Source organism: Xenopus laevis, chromosome 7S, assembly GCF_017654675.1.
Source record: "Xenopus laevis strain J_2021 chromosome 7S, Xenopus_laevis_v10.1, whole genome shotgun sequence".
In the NCBI taxonomy this organism is placed as follows: domain Eukaryota; kingdom Metazoa; phylum Chordata; class Amphibia; order Anura; family Pipidae; genus Xenopus; species Xenopus laevis.
The window spans coordinates 90,431,604-90,447,272 of record NC_054384.1 but is presented as its reverse complement, the minus strand read 5'-3'; the positions used below and the strand labels follow the sequence as shown (position 1 = coordinate 90,447,272).

Genomic DNA, 15,669 nt, shown 5'->3' with positions numbered 1-15,669 from the left:
CTAAATTTCAGACGTGCAAACTTTGACAGTATAAGGGCATCTCTGCAACATATTAAGTGGGAAATGCTTTTCACAGGGTTAAACACAGAACAAAAATGGGAAGTCTTTAAAATGCTGCTTAATAAATATACATGTCAGTATATTCCCCTTGTAAGCAAGGAATGTCATTGCAAAGCAAAACCTTTTTGGTTCAATACAAGTGTTGGTATTGAGGTGGGTAAGAAAAGACGTGCATTTAAGGCTTTCAAGTTAGCTGGTACAGCCGAATCAATTATAAGGTACAAGGAGGACAATAAAGGCAATAAGGCAACATAATTATGCCTCTTTATAGGTCCTTGGTGAGGCCTCATCTGGAGTATGCAGTGCAGTTTTGGACTCCAGTCCTTAAGAGGGATATAAATGAGCTGGAGAGAGTACAGAGACTAAGTGCAACTAAACTGGTTAGAGGGATGGAAGACTTAAATTATGAGGGTAGACTGTCAAGGTTGGGGTTGTTTTCTCTGGAAAAAAGGCGCTTGCGAGGGGACATGATTACACTTTACAAGTACATTAGAGGACATTATAGACAAATAGCAGGGGACCTTTTTACCCATAAAGTGGATCACCGTACCAGAGGCCACCCCTTCAGACTAGAAGAAAAGAACTTTCATTTGAAGCAACGTAGGTGGTTCTTCACAGTCAGGACAGTAAGGTTGTGGAATGCACTGCCGGGTGATGTTGTGATGCTGATTCAGTTAATGCCTTTAAGAAGGGCTTGGTTGATTTCATGGACAGACATAATATCAAAGGCTATTGTGATACTAAACTCTATAGTTAGAATAGATATGGGTATATATAGTTTATCTGAGAGTATGGAGGGGTGTGTGTATGGATGCTGGGTTTTCATTTGGAGGGGTTGAAAATTTGATGGACTTGATGTCTTTTTTCAACCCGATTTAACTATGTAACTATGTAACTTAATTTATGTAGGTCGAAGGAACCAGTCAAAAACCCTAAACCTACTTCTTTAATAATATAATAATATAACGGTAAGTTTTTTTTCTATGGGGTTGTTCCTAAAGTATTTTTTTCTTTTGGCCCTTTAAAGTCCACAAGGATAGAAATGTACATTTTGACAAATTACATATTGCTTCAGCATGGATGAACATTAACATGCAGTAGGAGAAACAATTTGTTCATTTACAGAAGCAAATCTTTGGGTATACCCAGTATGGGTGTTTTTAGCAGACTTGTGCTTAGGCATAATAACTTTAGTATTATTATTCTTTAGGGTCAGAGCAGTCAGATGGAATTACATTCAAATTAATACATACATCCAGGGATTTTAGTAAACCTCAAAAAACACTTCTTTAAACTCTAATTATAGGCAAATACTGAAATGTGAGTTTTCTTGCCTTCTTTTCAAGGCAATTGTTATTGTAAGGAATTGAAATACAGATGGCAATGTTTAAAAAACTCCCATGGCTCCCTAATGGAGCAAGAAAAATATTATATTAACCATAAAAAGTATCCGTTTTTGCTCCTTGTTGTGCCCCATCACCAGATGTATATGTGTGTAATGTGGTTTGTAGCTGACAACATGAATGAAAGGAGTATATTGAACATGAGCTAAGCTATTCTGCCAATCATTTGAACATGTATGTATAGGGCAGGGATAAAAGCCTAAGCACCGCAGGCTCAGATCCCTGAAATAAAGCTACAAACATTATACCCATACCTAACAGAGAGCTATGCAAGAAACTCCCAGGCAGCAGTGCAAGTAAGCAGGAACATAAGGAAAGAAGATCTTACAAGAAACTATTTGCAGGAGTTCCCATAAGATGTACAAATGTTCCAGATGAAAGGGGTCAACATGAATCCAGATTTGTAGCCATTTTTCCTTTCTGAGTCTGACAAGGGATTGCCAAAACAGTACAACGTTCTGCTGATCTTTGCTATTTATTAGTTGACAATGTAATAGGAATGCTGTGCAAAGGAGGAGCTCAGTTATGTAATAAATGTCTCCACTTCTTCTCATGCATGGTTGAAAGGGTACCTCAAAGATTAATGGGATGAGATCTAAAAAAAGCCATGAATATGGTGCTTTAAGTCCTGATTATGTACCCCCATTCCTTTAGTAGCTTTGGAGATTTGATAAAATCACTGAACGCATTACAGAGGAAAATACTATAAATGACAGACATATTTGTATCATCATTTTCAATACTGATTCATTGCATTACACTAAATTCAAGCCACTACAATGGTACAGGTTACTAGACATGGTACTACATAAGGCTGCTGCATGCTGGTACAAGATGTTATTCCCTGACATTGAGCATAAAGAAATTATTTCTTTATAGGCTATATTTATAAAGGTGGTTTTAATCAAACTCACGGTCACTGTGCTTCTATTCACATGAATTACCCCAGTGAGCCACTGGAAGCATCTAGCTCTTGTAGGGACTAGTTTGCATAACTCATCCGTTATTGATCAAGCAATCAGGGGCCTTTAAAAGCCTGCTCCCTGCAACTCCCAGTTGCTTGATCATTCTGTCAGGTGAGGCCGCACACGTGTGTGGCTGGCAGGTAGGAGCCTATGTGCTGAGTAACGAAGGTAATGCAGGATTGGGGCTTGATGACAAGCAGATGACACTATGAAGAAAGATTAAAAGTTGCCCAATCTTTGAAGCCCACGAGCCAGATCCAGACCATTACTCCGTTGTTCCTGCTTGTTCCCTGCCTGGTTCCTGTTTTACTTTGTTGTTCCTGCTTGTTCCCTGCCTGGTTCCCCTTTGATTCCTGGTTCCTGAACTCTGCATCCATGGGGTATATTTATCAAAGAGTGAAGTTAGAGATCACCACAGTCCACTAGTGTGAAATTCCGCCACTCTCCATTAATTTCTATGGGATTTTTAAGCGTATTTATCAATGGGTGAAAGTGACAGTTCACCCTTTGATAAATATGTCTTTAAAAATCCTATAGAAATGAATGGAGAGAGGCGGGATTTCACACTTGAGAACTGTGGTGATCTCTAAGTTCACTCTTTGATAAATATAACTCCAAGCCTTGTTCCTGTGTCCTTGTTCCTGATCCCTGCCTGTTTTCGATTGATCTCATGGTACTGACTTCGGCCTGTTTTCGGGAATATCCTTTGTCTGCAACATACCCCTGACTTTGGCCTGCCTACCGGACTTCCCTTGTTTGCTGCCTGTCCACACCTTCGGGCTGTTAATGGACTTCACTTGCTAGCCACCTGCATCTAACCACTGACCTGGTAAGAGGACTTGTTATTTTGTTGTCTTACATTCTATTGCTACTCTGTTTTCTGCTTCTTCAAAAAATAATCTTTATTCATAATGTCATCTTCTTGTCATCAAGCCCTGATCCTGCATTATCCTCGCTACTCAGCACATAGGCACCTACCTGCTGTTTTGCATCTTCTTAGTGCTTTAAAATAATGTGTGTATTTCACTGTAAGCTGGCTATACCTATACCAATAACATGTTATTTATTTGTTGTTACAGTATGTGTATGGTGACATGCAGATCCAATCAATATCTATGTTATATTGATATGGGTTGGTTTATTGACCAGTTATTGGTACATCAGTAGAAGTGGAAGTAAAGAGGAGCCTCAGTGGCCAGTGTTGGTCATTCAATCTTTAAGTAGGCACATATAGGGCATTTATAGATGGAATGGGTGTGCAAAGGGAAACTCATAGGTATTCTACCCATTACAGCGTTAAATATAATGTATTCAAACAATGTATGCTGCTATTTCCTCTTTTTCAGCAAAGATAAAATTTGTGTGTTTGTAAATATCTATTAAATAGTAAAGCGTTGATAATAAGTATATGTGTCATACATAAATTATATGCTTGCTGGATTCCCGGTCATCATTCCACACGAATATGTCAACGAGAACTCGTTTGTTCAATCTGTAGTTCAAAAGTGAAAGTTTTTCCTCCAAGCTCCAATGACTTTCTATTAAACAAATATTAAAAAAGAAAAGATTATTAAGTAAGCGTATACAGTCCAACTCCCATTATAGGCTTTTTAGGGGGCCAGGAAAAATAATCATATGAACTCTGGGAAAATGTCAAATCACGGAGACACATTATATATTGGTGGGACCACAAAAAAAATTAAATCAGGGGACATAATATATATACTAATACAAGAGGTTCTCTGCACTCAACCCATTATCAATATATATAAGACATTGAGATATTTTGTGCACACTGCTACTAAAAATGCCTTACCCTTTAAACAAAACAGGGATTGTTTGTCCATATATTGCAATATATTTAAGCTGGCCAACTACGTCAAAGTCATCCCATATCTGGCCAGTCCTACGCTTAATTTTCATCTGATTCATTAAGAATTCTATTGCTTCATTATACATTTTACACAGGGACTACGTTTTACCTGCAACTTACTTGCTGCTTTCAAGATTAAAACTTTCCCTTGTTTGTTATAGTTATACAGGAGCAGTGACCAGCTCCATGTTGTAGCTCCCACCCTTCCCAGCTATAGTCAGGTGATCCCACTGGTGTCTAATAAAAGGGCAGCCATGTTTGGGATTTTTAACCTTGAAAGCAGCAAGTAAGTTGCAGGTAAAACTTAGTCCCTGTGTAAAATGTATAATGAAGCAATAGAATTCTTAATGAATCAGATGAAAATTGAGCGTAGGCCTGGCAAAATATGGGATGACTTTGACGTGAATTATGCAGTATAATAATCAAACATTTTCCCCAGATCCAATAAGCCATGTGAACCAGCCATGTGAACCAGTGGTAAGTTTTTAATGGTTTAACATAGGTTAAATAATGAAAGCAAACATCTGATTGGCTAGTATGTAAAACTAGACCAGTCCAAATTTTGCAAGTTCCTTAATAGCTCCATAAGTGCACTTTAGGACATGCCACAGAGTATTAATTTACAACAATCCCAGAAGATATCCAATCTGATTTGACTTTATTCTCTTATTACTAGTGATGGGCGAATATGCGCCGTTCGCAAATTTTGTGCGAAATTCGCGAAACGGCGAAAAATTAGCGAAACGGTGCCGGCGTCTCGTTTGCGATGCCAGCGCCCGTTTTTTTGACGCTCGCGCCCGTTTTTTTGACGCCCGTTTTTGCCGCCAGCGTCTGTTTTTTCGAAAAAAAAATTTTTTACGCCAGCGAATTTTTGCTGTGAATTTTCACGGTCATTTCGTGAATTTATTCGCTGGCGGCGAATCGCGCAAATTCGCTGCGAATTCGCGCCTGGCGAATAAATTCGCCCATCACTACTTATTACTGATAGCCTTTGCATGACTTGTTGTGGTTTTAGGGAAGCTGAATAGAGCTGTTACCTTTGGTACTGTTCCAGTCTGTAGAAGCAACTGGCCACTCTCCAACTGTAGTCAAAAGTTCTAACAGTGGTAATGAATCTCTCTGCTCAATCAAGGCTAACAAAGAACAAACATCCGTTAAGTAAATGAAGCCTACTTTCTGTGCAAATATGTACAGTGTTCTAGCTTAATTAATTAATTGCGTATATTAATGGTCCAGTAGGTGAGAAAACATAATAGGATAAGGTCCAAAACTTTAAACATACAAAGATGAACACAATTGAAATAGTCACATGTACTGGGAATATTTTATTGATTACTTTTAACTGAATAATAAAAGATTACTCCTACTTGAGCATTTATCAGATTCTAAAATGCATTATATTAAAGAGACTCTATATACAGCGGCCAATTCCTAACTAATGTTTAATAGATCAGAAATAGACTTTTGTCTTCTGTATTGTATGTGACATAGACAGAGAGAATGGGTGTAGAAAATGAAGACACATACTGAGGGACTGATTTATTAAAGGAGAAAGAAAGGCCTATTTAATTGGGGGATGCCAAAAGTTAGGCACCCCTAAGTGATTGTATATACTTAGTTCACACCCCAGTTCACATCTTAGTCGGCTTCTTCGTTAAAGTTCCGCTTGTCGTGCTACTGTGTATGCACACCCACGCTAAGAAAGAAGAAGCCGGAAGCCGATCGATCCGTTGTGATCGCTGGAAGAACCATGGGCCAGTGCAGTTTTCTAGGTGCACAGGCCGGGGTGTGAGGTAAGTATATACAATCACTTGGGGTGTCTAACTTGTGGCACCCCCAAATAAATAGGTCTTTCCTTCTCCTTTAATAGTTATTTACAAATAATATCAGTGTTTCTAACTACAGGTATGGGATCCGTTACCCAGAAACCTGTTATCCTGAAAGTTCCGAATTACCGAAAGGCCGTCTCCCATAGACTCCATTATAATCAAATAATCCAAATTTTAAAAAATTATTTCCTTTTTCTCTGTAATAATAAAACAGTAACTTGTACTTGATCCAAACTAAGATATAATTAATCCTTATTGGAAGCAAAACCAGCCTATTGGGTTTATTTAATGTTTACATGATTTTCTAGTAGAATTAAGGTGGGAAGATCCAAATTACGGAAAGACACATTATCCAGAAAGCCCCAGGTCCCAAGCATTCTGGGCAATAGGTCCCATACTTGTACTAGCCATTTTGATTAATTTGGAAGTAATATTTACTCATTTGGAAAGATTAATGTACTGTAAAATAAGTTCTTTCTTTGTATAGGTGCTGTCTACTTGATCATTTACTGTAGCTGTGCACATATTGCTGGGGACAACAGGGGCAGAAATATCCTGCTTTGGATGTCACAAGAGGTGTCTGGCAGCAATGTGAAACAAACATCTCTCAAGCAGGAAATTACATTTCAGCCTTGTTTATTAAACTACAACAAATGACTTGGTGGAAAGTTGCATACAACATAAATCGCTGCTGTTTTTATTTTCATTGTTTATGACTATGAGGGGTTGTGCTCTTGACATTTTTGCCATGGTTGTCTAATGTGAAAAATCCCACATAACTTTGTTCACTTCTGGCTTCAAGTCTTCAAGGCAAATTAAAGGGATACTGTCATGGAAAAACATGTTTTTTTCAAAGTGCATCAGTTAATAGTGCTGCTCCAGCAGAATTCTGCACTGAAATCCATTTTTTCAAAAGAGCAAACAGTTTTTTTTATATTCAATTTTGAAATCTGACATGGGGCTAGACATATTGTCAATTTCTCAGCTGCCTCCAGTCATGTGACTTGTGCTCTGATAAACTTCAATCACTGCTGTACTGCAAGTTTGAGTGATATCAACCAACCCAGCAGCCTAACAACAGAACAATGGGAAGGTAACCAGATAGCAGCTCTGTAACACAAGATAACAGCTGCCTGATAGATCTAAGAACAGCACTCAATAGTAAAAGCCAAGTCCCACTGAGACACATTCAGTTAAATTGAGTAGGAGAAATAACTGCCTGCCAGAAAGTAATTCCATCCTAAAGTGCAGGCACAAGTCACATGACTGGGGCAGCTGGGAAACTGACAAAATGTCTAGCCCCATGTCAGATTTCAAAATTGAATATAAATAAATCTGTTTGCTCTTTTATGAAAATGGATGCTCTACACTGAAATGGATTTCAGTGTAGAATTCTGCTGGAGCAGTACTATTAACTGATGTGTTTTGGAAAAAACATGTTTTCCCATGACAGTATGCCTTTAAAATTAAATAAGCCTTTATATTATAAAGCTTGAAACATTTTTGAAACAAAATTTATATTCTGGTTAGATAGAATCATAGTGGAACTGAAAGAAAAACTGGTATAGGTATGGAACTCATTATCTGGAAACCGGTTACCCAAAACATTCCAAATTATCGGAAGACCGTCTCCCACAAACTCCATTTAAATTAAATAAATCTAATTGAAAAAAAATTATTTCATTTTTCTCTGTAATAATAAACAGTACCTTTACTTGATCCCAACTAAGATGTAATTCATCCTTATTGAAGGCAAAACAATCCTACTGGGTTTATTTAAATTTTAAATGATATTTACTAGACTTACTAGATTTTGAATTTCCAAATTACAGAAAGATCCCTTATCCGGAAAACCACAGGTCCTGAGCATTCTGGTTAACGGGGAGATTAGTTGCCAAGTGATAAATCTTTTTTATTGTGGGCGACTAATCTCCCAGAGAATGCATTCCCACCGGCAAGAAGGTGAATCGCTGGTTGGATGGCATACGTGTTGCTTCGGTTTTCCGAAATCGCCCAACGTTTCCTTGTCAAAATGAAGAGATGTTCGTGCCATCCCATTGGTGATTCACATTCTTGTTGGTGGGAAGGCATTTCAGGGAGATTAGTCGTCTGCAGTAGCAAAGACTTATCGCTTGGCAACTAATCTCCAAATGTGCCACCACCCTAAGGTAACTGGTTTTTTTTCTGCAGTGACTCACTTATTATGTATTTAAATTCATGTATAGAATTCACTGAATTCTTCAAGTAGATGCTTTTCTATCTAGAAGTCTGGATCCCAACATGATTGGGATAATTCTGACAGACATTTGCCTCCAAGACCTATAGTCTCTTAGACACAGAAACAGGGGGATTTATTAGTACTCCAGTCACAAGTGTAAAGGCCCCCTTTAAAAGCTGGTGACAGACCGAGTCGGCAGCTTATTGGCCCATGTGGGGCAATCCGATGGGCGTCCCCGATTGATATCTGGGCAAAAGTTGCCAGATGCTGATCGAGCAGGGTAAAAAATACCATCAGATCTCGGCTGCATCTGTTCGTTGAAGCGGTCCCACGATCTGACCACCCGTATAGCCTCCATTCTGATCCGATCTTTGGGCCCTAGGGCCCAGGATGGGATCAGCCCGATATCGCCCACCTCAATGTGGGCTTATCAGGGAGAAATCCACTTGTTTGGCGACATTTACGGATATATCTATCTAGCGGATCTACCTGTGTATGGCCACCTTTAGAGTGCTAGGTGGCAGGGTCGGACTGGGGGGCCCGGGGCCCACCGGGACTCCAGTCCAGGGCCCCCCTACAGACCCCCGTCCCCCTGCTGCAACGCGTCGTCCTCACACGATGGCCCCCTCTGTGTGCGCACCGCGCTCCGTCTGCACGCATGCGCGCACGGCGCTGCGTCTGCACGCATGCGCGCACGGCGACACTGCGCATCCACGAAGATACTTTTTTTTTTTTTTTCAAAAAACAAGCATCGGGGGAGGGGGCCTGGCCCGGCGGGGGCCCACGAGGGTCGGGGCCCACCGGGTTTTTTCCCGGTGTCCCGCCGGGCCAGTCCGACACTGCTAGGTGGTCAGGGCTTCTGCACTCTAAACCTAGTACTGGATTTACAATCTGGCACTAGATGCAGAGCCGGTGGGCATGTTTATATGATGAGTACCCAAACTACAATTACAGCACACACATCAGGAAAATATAGTGTTATTGGCTTCTCTGATGTGTTTATCAAACTGTACAAAAAGATCAAAACATTGAAAGAAACAAAGTCTGGGAAATGAACGTCTATAATCGCTCTGACGCACAAAGAAAGCACAGATGTGGCCACTGCAGCGTTCCTTTATTTAAGGAATGGTCTACAATTTAACCTATGTTACAGCCAACATGTTTAACAAAATATATAAAGTGTCTTCTCCCTGCAGATATACAAATGGTTGTTGGGTAGACTCTATCACTACAGATGGTGACCTGTGACCAATTCCTACTGTCATGGATACTAAAGACATTCTTTAGCTTAAGTGTGTTGTTGTATTTCCCTTGGAGGATTGGAAAGTAAACATTTTTTTCCAACATCAAAGGCTAAACTCCAACTAAGAAACAAAATTTCTCCTTTGGGATGTAAAAATGCTTTTTTTTTTTGCTGTCTCCAGATCAGGGTAAGGTGAACACAGGGTGAGACAGGGCTCCTTAATTACCTCAATTCTAGTAGCTGTGTATGAAGGTGATACACTTACTTTCATTCATACAAGATTTATACAAAAGTTTGGCTTTTTTGAAGGCATCACGGTCTTCCTGATCTGGCATCTCCAACAATCCTTTGAAATAGAACAGACCAGTGTTAATTACATAATATAGAATGCTAAATCCTAACAAAAGTTTAAAAACTAGCTATCTCTAACACAGGTTGAATTCAGAACCCTTATAATCTTAATAATAATAATAATAATAATAATAATAATCATCTGACAGTTACATAAAATCTTACTGAACTTCACATGCATATACATACTCATGCCCCTTATTCAAATTGTTGATATTTATCTATTGAAAAAAAATCTTGAATGTCTGAATGAAAAATGTCAAAACTTCTGTATAAAGTTGTTTATTTTTAAAATTAAAAGGAGAACTAAAGCCTAACTAAAGAAGTAGGCTAGAAATGTTGTACATTATGTTTTGGGCTTCTGTACCTGCCCAAGGCAACCACAGCCCTTTAGCAGTAAAGATCTGTGTCGTCAAAGATGCCCCAGTAGCTCCCCATATTCTTTTCTGCTGATTCACTGCACATGCTCTGTGCTGCTGTCACTTACTGAGCTTAGGGACCCACTCACAATATACAGTACACATAGAATTGAAATGTCACAATATAAGGCTGATTTGTAATTAATACAGATAATTACTACATGGCAGCACAGAAACCAGTGCAACAGGCCTCAGAATTTAATCAACAGCCCTGTAGCATCAGCTTATATTACAGACAAACCCAATTTTCTGCTTGATAATTTGCAAACACCCCTAAGCTAAGCTTCTCAACAGCTGCTCAGAGCCCACTGAGCATGTGAGTGTCGCAGACACTTTCCAAGATGGTGACCCCCTGTGACAAGTTTGAAGTCCTGGATCATTGCTGCTATTGACAAGCTGAAACTTTAGGCTGGTGAAATAAATTCAGTATATAAAACATAACATTTTTAACCATATTGATTTTTAGGGTTTAGTTCTCCTTTAAAGTGGACCTGTCACCCAGATTAAAAAAATGTAATAAAAGTCCCTTTCAAATTAAACACGAGACCCATATTTTTTGATTGTAATAAAGCATCCATACCTATTATTAAGTGTTTAAAAATCTTAGCTGTCAATCAAATATTTCCTGTCCCTCCTCTATGTTTCTGGCACACAATTACTTTCACTTTCCATTCTGCACTTCCTATATGTCACTGCACTCTCACATTTCCCTCCTGTCCTCATTGTGTATAACTGTGTAGCCTATGTATGGGCATCAGGTCATTTATTCTTGTGCATAAATATGATGTTAGGAAAATGTAAAGCTTGACTTAATAACAGTATTTACAAAATGGTGATTGCCTGCTTTCTGTGAGTGTGAATTCCAAGACTGAAGGAAATAATATTTAAATAATTTATATAGTGTAAGTAAGCTTTATTTGGTTTCAGTAACACCACCAAAAAATTACTTCTTATATTTCTTTGGATGACAGGTCCCCTTTAAGCTATTTTATTTTTCAAGTTTTTTTTTAACCAGTCGAATGGAATGGATGTGATTTGCATTGGAATCATTTTTTTCCCGAAATTTTGTGATTCAAGTTTTTATGTATGCTAGTGATCGAGAAAAAAAAATAGCTTAAAATTTTTTTTTCACTGAATTTAATATAGAAAAAACTCAAATTAAAAAATTAACAAATTTGCTTCAAATATCATTGAATTGGGCCATAAGGAGCAGGGTAATGTGACAAATGCCCCATTGACATACATGAAAGTCAGCAACTGACCCAATCCCACGCCTGCAGCTTCTGGATCAATGCAACAAGTGACTGTTAAATTACAGGGAAGGGTTTGTGCAAGCATTTATTTCTATGGGGAATATTTAAAAAACTGTTCAGAAATTCATACAAGTCTAGTAATATTGTATAACAAATGTATGTTTTCAAACAACTTTACCAACTACACTGGTAGTGGTCTCTATGTATGCAGGCTGGAATATAATTGTTCTAAAACAGTTCAAAAACCTCCTTTAAGGAACAACTTCCATAAAACCACGGAGTTGCTTGGTGCTACTGTAGTTATTCAATTATGCAAATCAGTAGGGTGGGGTAAGGCTTACCCTTTAGTATGATTTCCATTTCATCACGAAGAATATCAAATATGCTATATCTTGAGCTGGTTTCGGGAATAACGTGCTTGTTTAACCAACCCCCACAAGCATATTGGTAAAAATCCGTGCATGGCTCGATGGTGGGATCCATGTTTTCAATAATTCTTGCAGCTATATATAAACATAAAGAAAAGCAAGCCTTTGATTAGATCTTCTCATTAGAACATTTAGAATAACTAAACAAAACATAGAAAAGCAAGCCTTTGATTAGATCTTCTCACTAGAACATTTAGCATAACTAAACAAAACACTGCACCCTGTTGAAATCTGCCCAGTTTGTTTATTGGCAGGTCAATGCTGTGCCTGTCAGTGAATTTTCAGATAAGGGCGGAATACAGCAAATTGCATTTTCTCCACTGGCATTCAATATATATTTTGCTGCATGAAATATATACAGGTATGGGACCTTTTATCCACAATGCGCGGGACCTGGAGTTTTCCAGATAACAGGTAATTTGGATCTTCGTACCTTAAAGGGATTCTGTCATGATTTTTATGGTGTTGTTTTTATTTCTAAATTACACTGTTTACACTGCAAATAATCCACTCTAAAATATAAAATTGAATTCCTGAACCAACAAGTACTTTTTTTTTAGTTGTAATATTGGTGTGTAGGCGCCATCTCAGGTCATTTTGCCTGGTTATGTGCTTTCAGAGCTAGCACTTTAGGATGGAACTGCTTTCTGGCAGGCCTACTCAATGTAACTGAATGTGTTACAGTGGGACCTGGATTTTACTATTACGTTCCGTTCTTAGATCTACCAGGCAGCTGTTATCTTGTGTTAGGGAGCTGCTATCTGGTTACATTCCCATTTTTCTGTTGTTAGGCTGCATTAGGGAGGGGGTTGATTTCCCTCCAACTTGCAGTACAGCAGTAAAGAGTGACTGAAGTTCTTCAGAGCAAGGTCACATAACTGGGGGCAGCTGGGAAACTGACAATGTCTAGCTCCATGTCAGATTTCAAAATTAAATACAAAATTAATCTGTTTGCTCTTTTGAGAAATGGATTTTAGTGCAGAATTCTGCTGGAGCAGCACTATTAACTGACACATTTTGAAAAAACATTTTTTCCCATGACAGTATCCCTTTAAGACTACTAGAAAATAATGTAAACATTACCTAAACCCAACAGGCTGATTGTGCCTCCAATAAGGATTAATTATATCTTGGTTTGGATCAAGTACACGGTACTGTTTTATTATTGCAGATAAAAATAAAAGGAAGTCAATGAGAGATGGCCTTTACATAATTCAGAGCTTTTTGGATAACAGGTTTCTGTATAACAGATCCCATACCTGAAAAAAGAATCCCTTTTAGAAAGCAACAGTTTGAGGTCAATGCATTTGTTACACACATACTTTTAAAGCTAAATATTGTGATTACATACCTGCTATTACACATCCAGTTGTTGTGCATATGCTCTCTGAATTGACAAAAAAAAAACATACAAAAAAATCCATAAATAAAACATCTGCATCATATTTACAGAAACAAAACATGTTATACATTTAGATTAGAAAATGCTTTCAAATCTGCACTTCTGACAATTGTATCTGTTACCCTGCTGGCACTGAATAAATACAATTATTCTATGCTGCAACTAATGGACATATAAAAGACCAGTAAGATGGACTAATTGGTCCTTTTCCACCTTCAGATTTTGTTGTTTGTCATTTAAATTTTTCTTTCTTGGAATATTGAAAAATAATGATAAAAAAATACTGAATTAAAATATATTGTTCCATTATTAGAGTACTGCCGTTGCTTTGGAAGCCAGATTAACACTACTCATACAGGGAAAGATCTGGTTGGTAAGATTCTCAAAGTGGTTATTTAAATTATCTGGAGGCCTAGAGAGTCAGCCCCTGCTTCGTGGCTCATGCCTATGGAGATTTCTTTAAAGGAACAGTAACACCAAAACATGAAAGTGTTAATAAAATTAAAACATAACACAATGTTGCCCTGCACCGATAAAATGCATGTGTTTGCTTTAGAAAGACTACTACAGTTTATACTAACAAGCTGCTGTGTAGCCATGGGGGCAGCCATTCAACCTGAAAAAGGAAAAAAAAGCACAGGATACACAGTAGATAACAGATAAGCTCTGTAATAGAATACAGTGGTATTCTACAGAGCTAATCTGTTATCTGCTAAGTAAACTGTGTTTTGAATGGCTGCCCCCATGCTTTAATTTTTTGGTGTTACTGTTTCTTTAAAGAGGAGCACATTACCCTCCCAACATCCTTAAACAATGGATTCTATTACCTACCAAATGTTCATCTGTCCAGTACAAAACCAGATACTATTGTTTTGACTGGCTATTGTTTTGACTGTGAACACAGCCAATACAAACAGAAGGATGGGGAAAGAAAAGTGCTAAATGTTTCTGATAATAATAAGTAGATTGCTAGTTAAACATAATATGATAGAGTAGTTGTTGTTAGTAAGCAGAATTTTTTTTAAAATTAGTTTTTATTAAATTGCATAATTCTGACCAGATCTCTAAGGGTTCTTACTGACGAGCGGCTGAAGCCGCGCTCCCCTGTGTTCCGCTTTTCTGCGTTCAGCCGCAGGGGAGCACAGGAATAGACACATTTAGCTTTTTTCAATGGGGCTGTACTCACACAGGCGCGTGTAGGCGCCGAACGCAGGAAAAATGCAGCATGTTGCGTCTCAACCTCCGTTCGGCGCCTACACGCGGCCGCCTACAGACTCAGAGAGGTTCTAGGAGGTCCCCCATACCCCCATAGGCTAAACAGCAATTCGGCAGGTTTAAGGTGGCGAAGTGTCGAAGTCGAAGTTTTTTAAAGAGACAGTACTTCGATTTTCAAATGGTCGACTTTGTGAAGTTTTTTCAAATCAAATTGAATTTTGTCTGAAGTACCCAAAAATTACTTTGAAATTCAAAGTTTTTGAATTCGAAAATTCACTTCGACCTTTAGTAAATGGGCCCCCTGATGTACCTGCTATCAATGAAATTCCAGTCCCCTATTTACTGACGTGATCCTTTCAGTTTCAGACATTTCAAATAGATTAATAGACAAACAGATCAATACATTGATTAAATAAAGCAGTCAGATGACTTATAAATAGGCTTATAGGATCTGGATTTATTATTCTATATACATGCCCAGAAAATGCTGCCTGCACGGACACATATAAGAACAGCATGCCAAATTTTACAATGTATGTATGAACAAGACAAAAAACTGAGCCGGGTGGCACAAAGGGCTTCAGGCCAACTTGGATATACAACAAAAAGCCATGCAGTTTACAGTGCTATAAGGGGTCCCTTTCTCTGGTTTTGGAGTGGTGGCAGTCGCACATTGGGATATATTTATCAAAGAGTGAAGTTAGAGATTGCCACAGTCCACTAGAATGAAATGCCACCACTCTCCAATCATTTCTATGGGATTTTGAAAGGCGTATTTATCAAAGGATGAATTTTCACTTTCACCCATTGATTAATACTCTTTTAAAAATCCCATATAAATTAATAGACAGTGGAGGAATTTCACTGTAGAGGACTGTGGTGATCTCTAACTTCACTCTTTGATAAATATACCCCATTGTGCTCCAATTTACCACAGCAATAATATTCATAGAAGAGATTCCAGACCATGATTGATGCCCTAGATAATATAAGCGGTTGACACATTCATT

General features: G+C 38.4%; 1 protein-coding gene across 3 annotated transcripts in view; it reads right to left on the bottom strand.

Moving 5' to 3' along the window:
- mmel1.S (membrane metallo-endopeptidase-like 1 S homeolog) overlaps positions 1–15,669 on the bottom strand; it is a 118,151-nt gene that overhangs the window by 35,528 nt on the left and 66,954 nt on the right. For all 3 annotated transcript variants that reach the window (XM_041571511.1, XM_018228013.2, XM_041571510.1), the window contains exons 3-7: positions 13,394–13,429; positions 11,956–12,117; positions 9,857–9,937; positions 5,339–5,434; positions 3,848–3,966 (exon numbers count right to left, since the gene is read on the bottom strand). In XM_041571511.1, the coding sequence (XP_041427445.1) occupies positions 3,848–3,966; positions 5,339–5,434; positions 9,857–9,937; positions 11,956–12,117; positions 13,394–13,429 (494 nt within the window). The remainder of the gene's footprint in view (positions 1–3,847; positions 3,967–5,338; positions 5,435–9,856; positions 9,938–11,955; positions 12,118–13,393; positions 13,430–15,669) is intronic.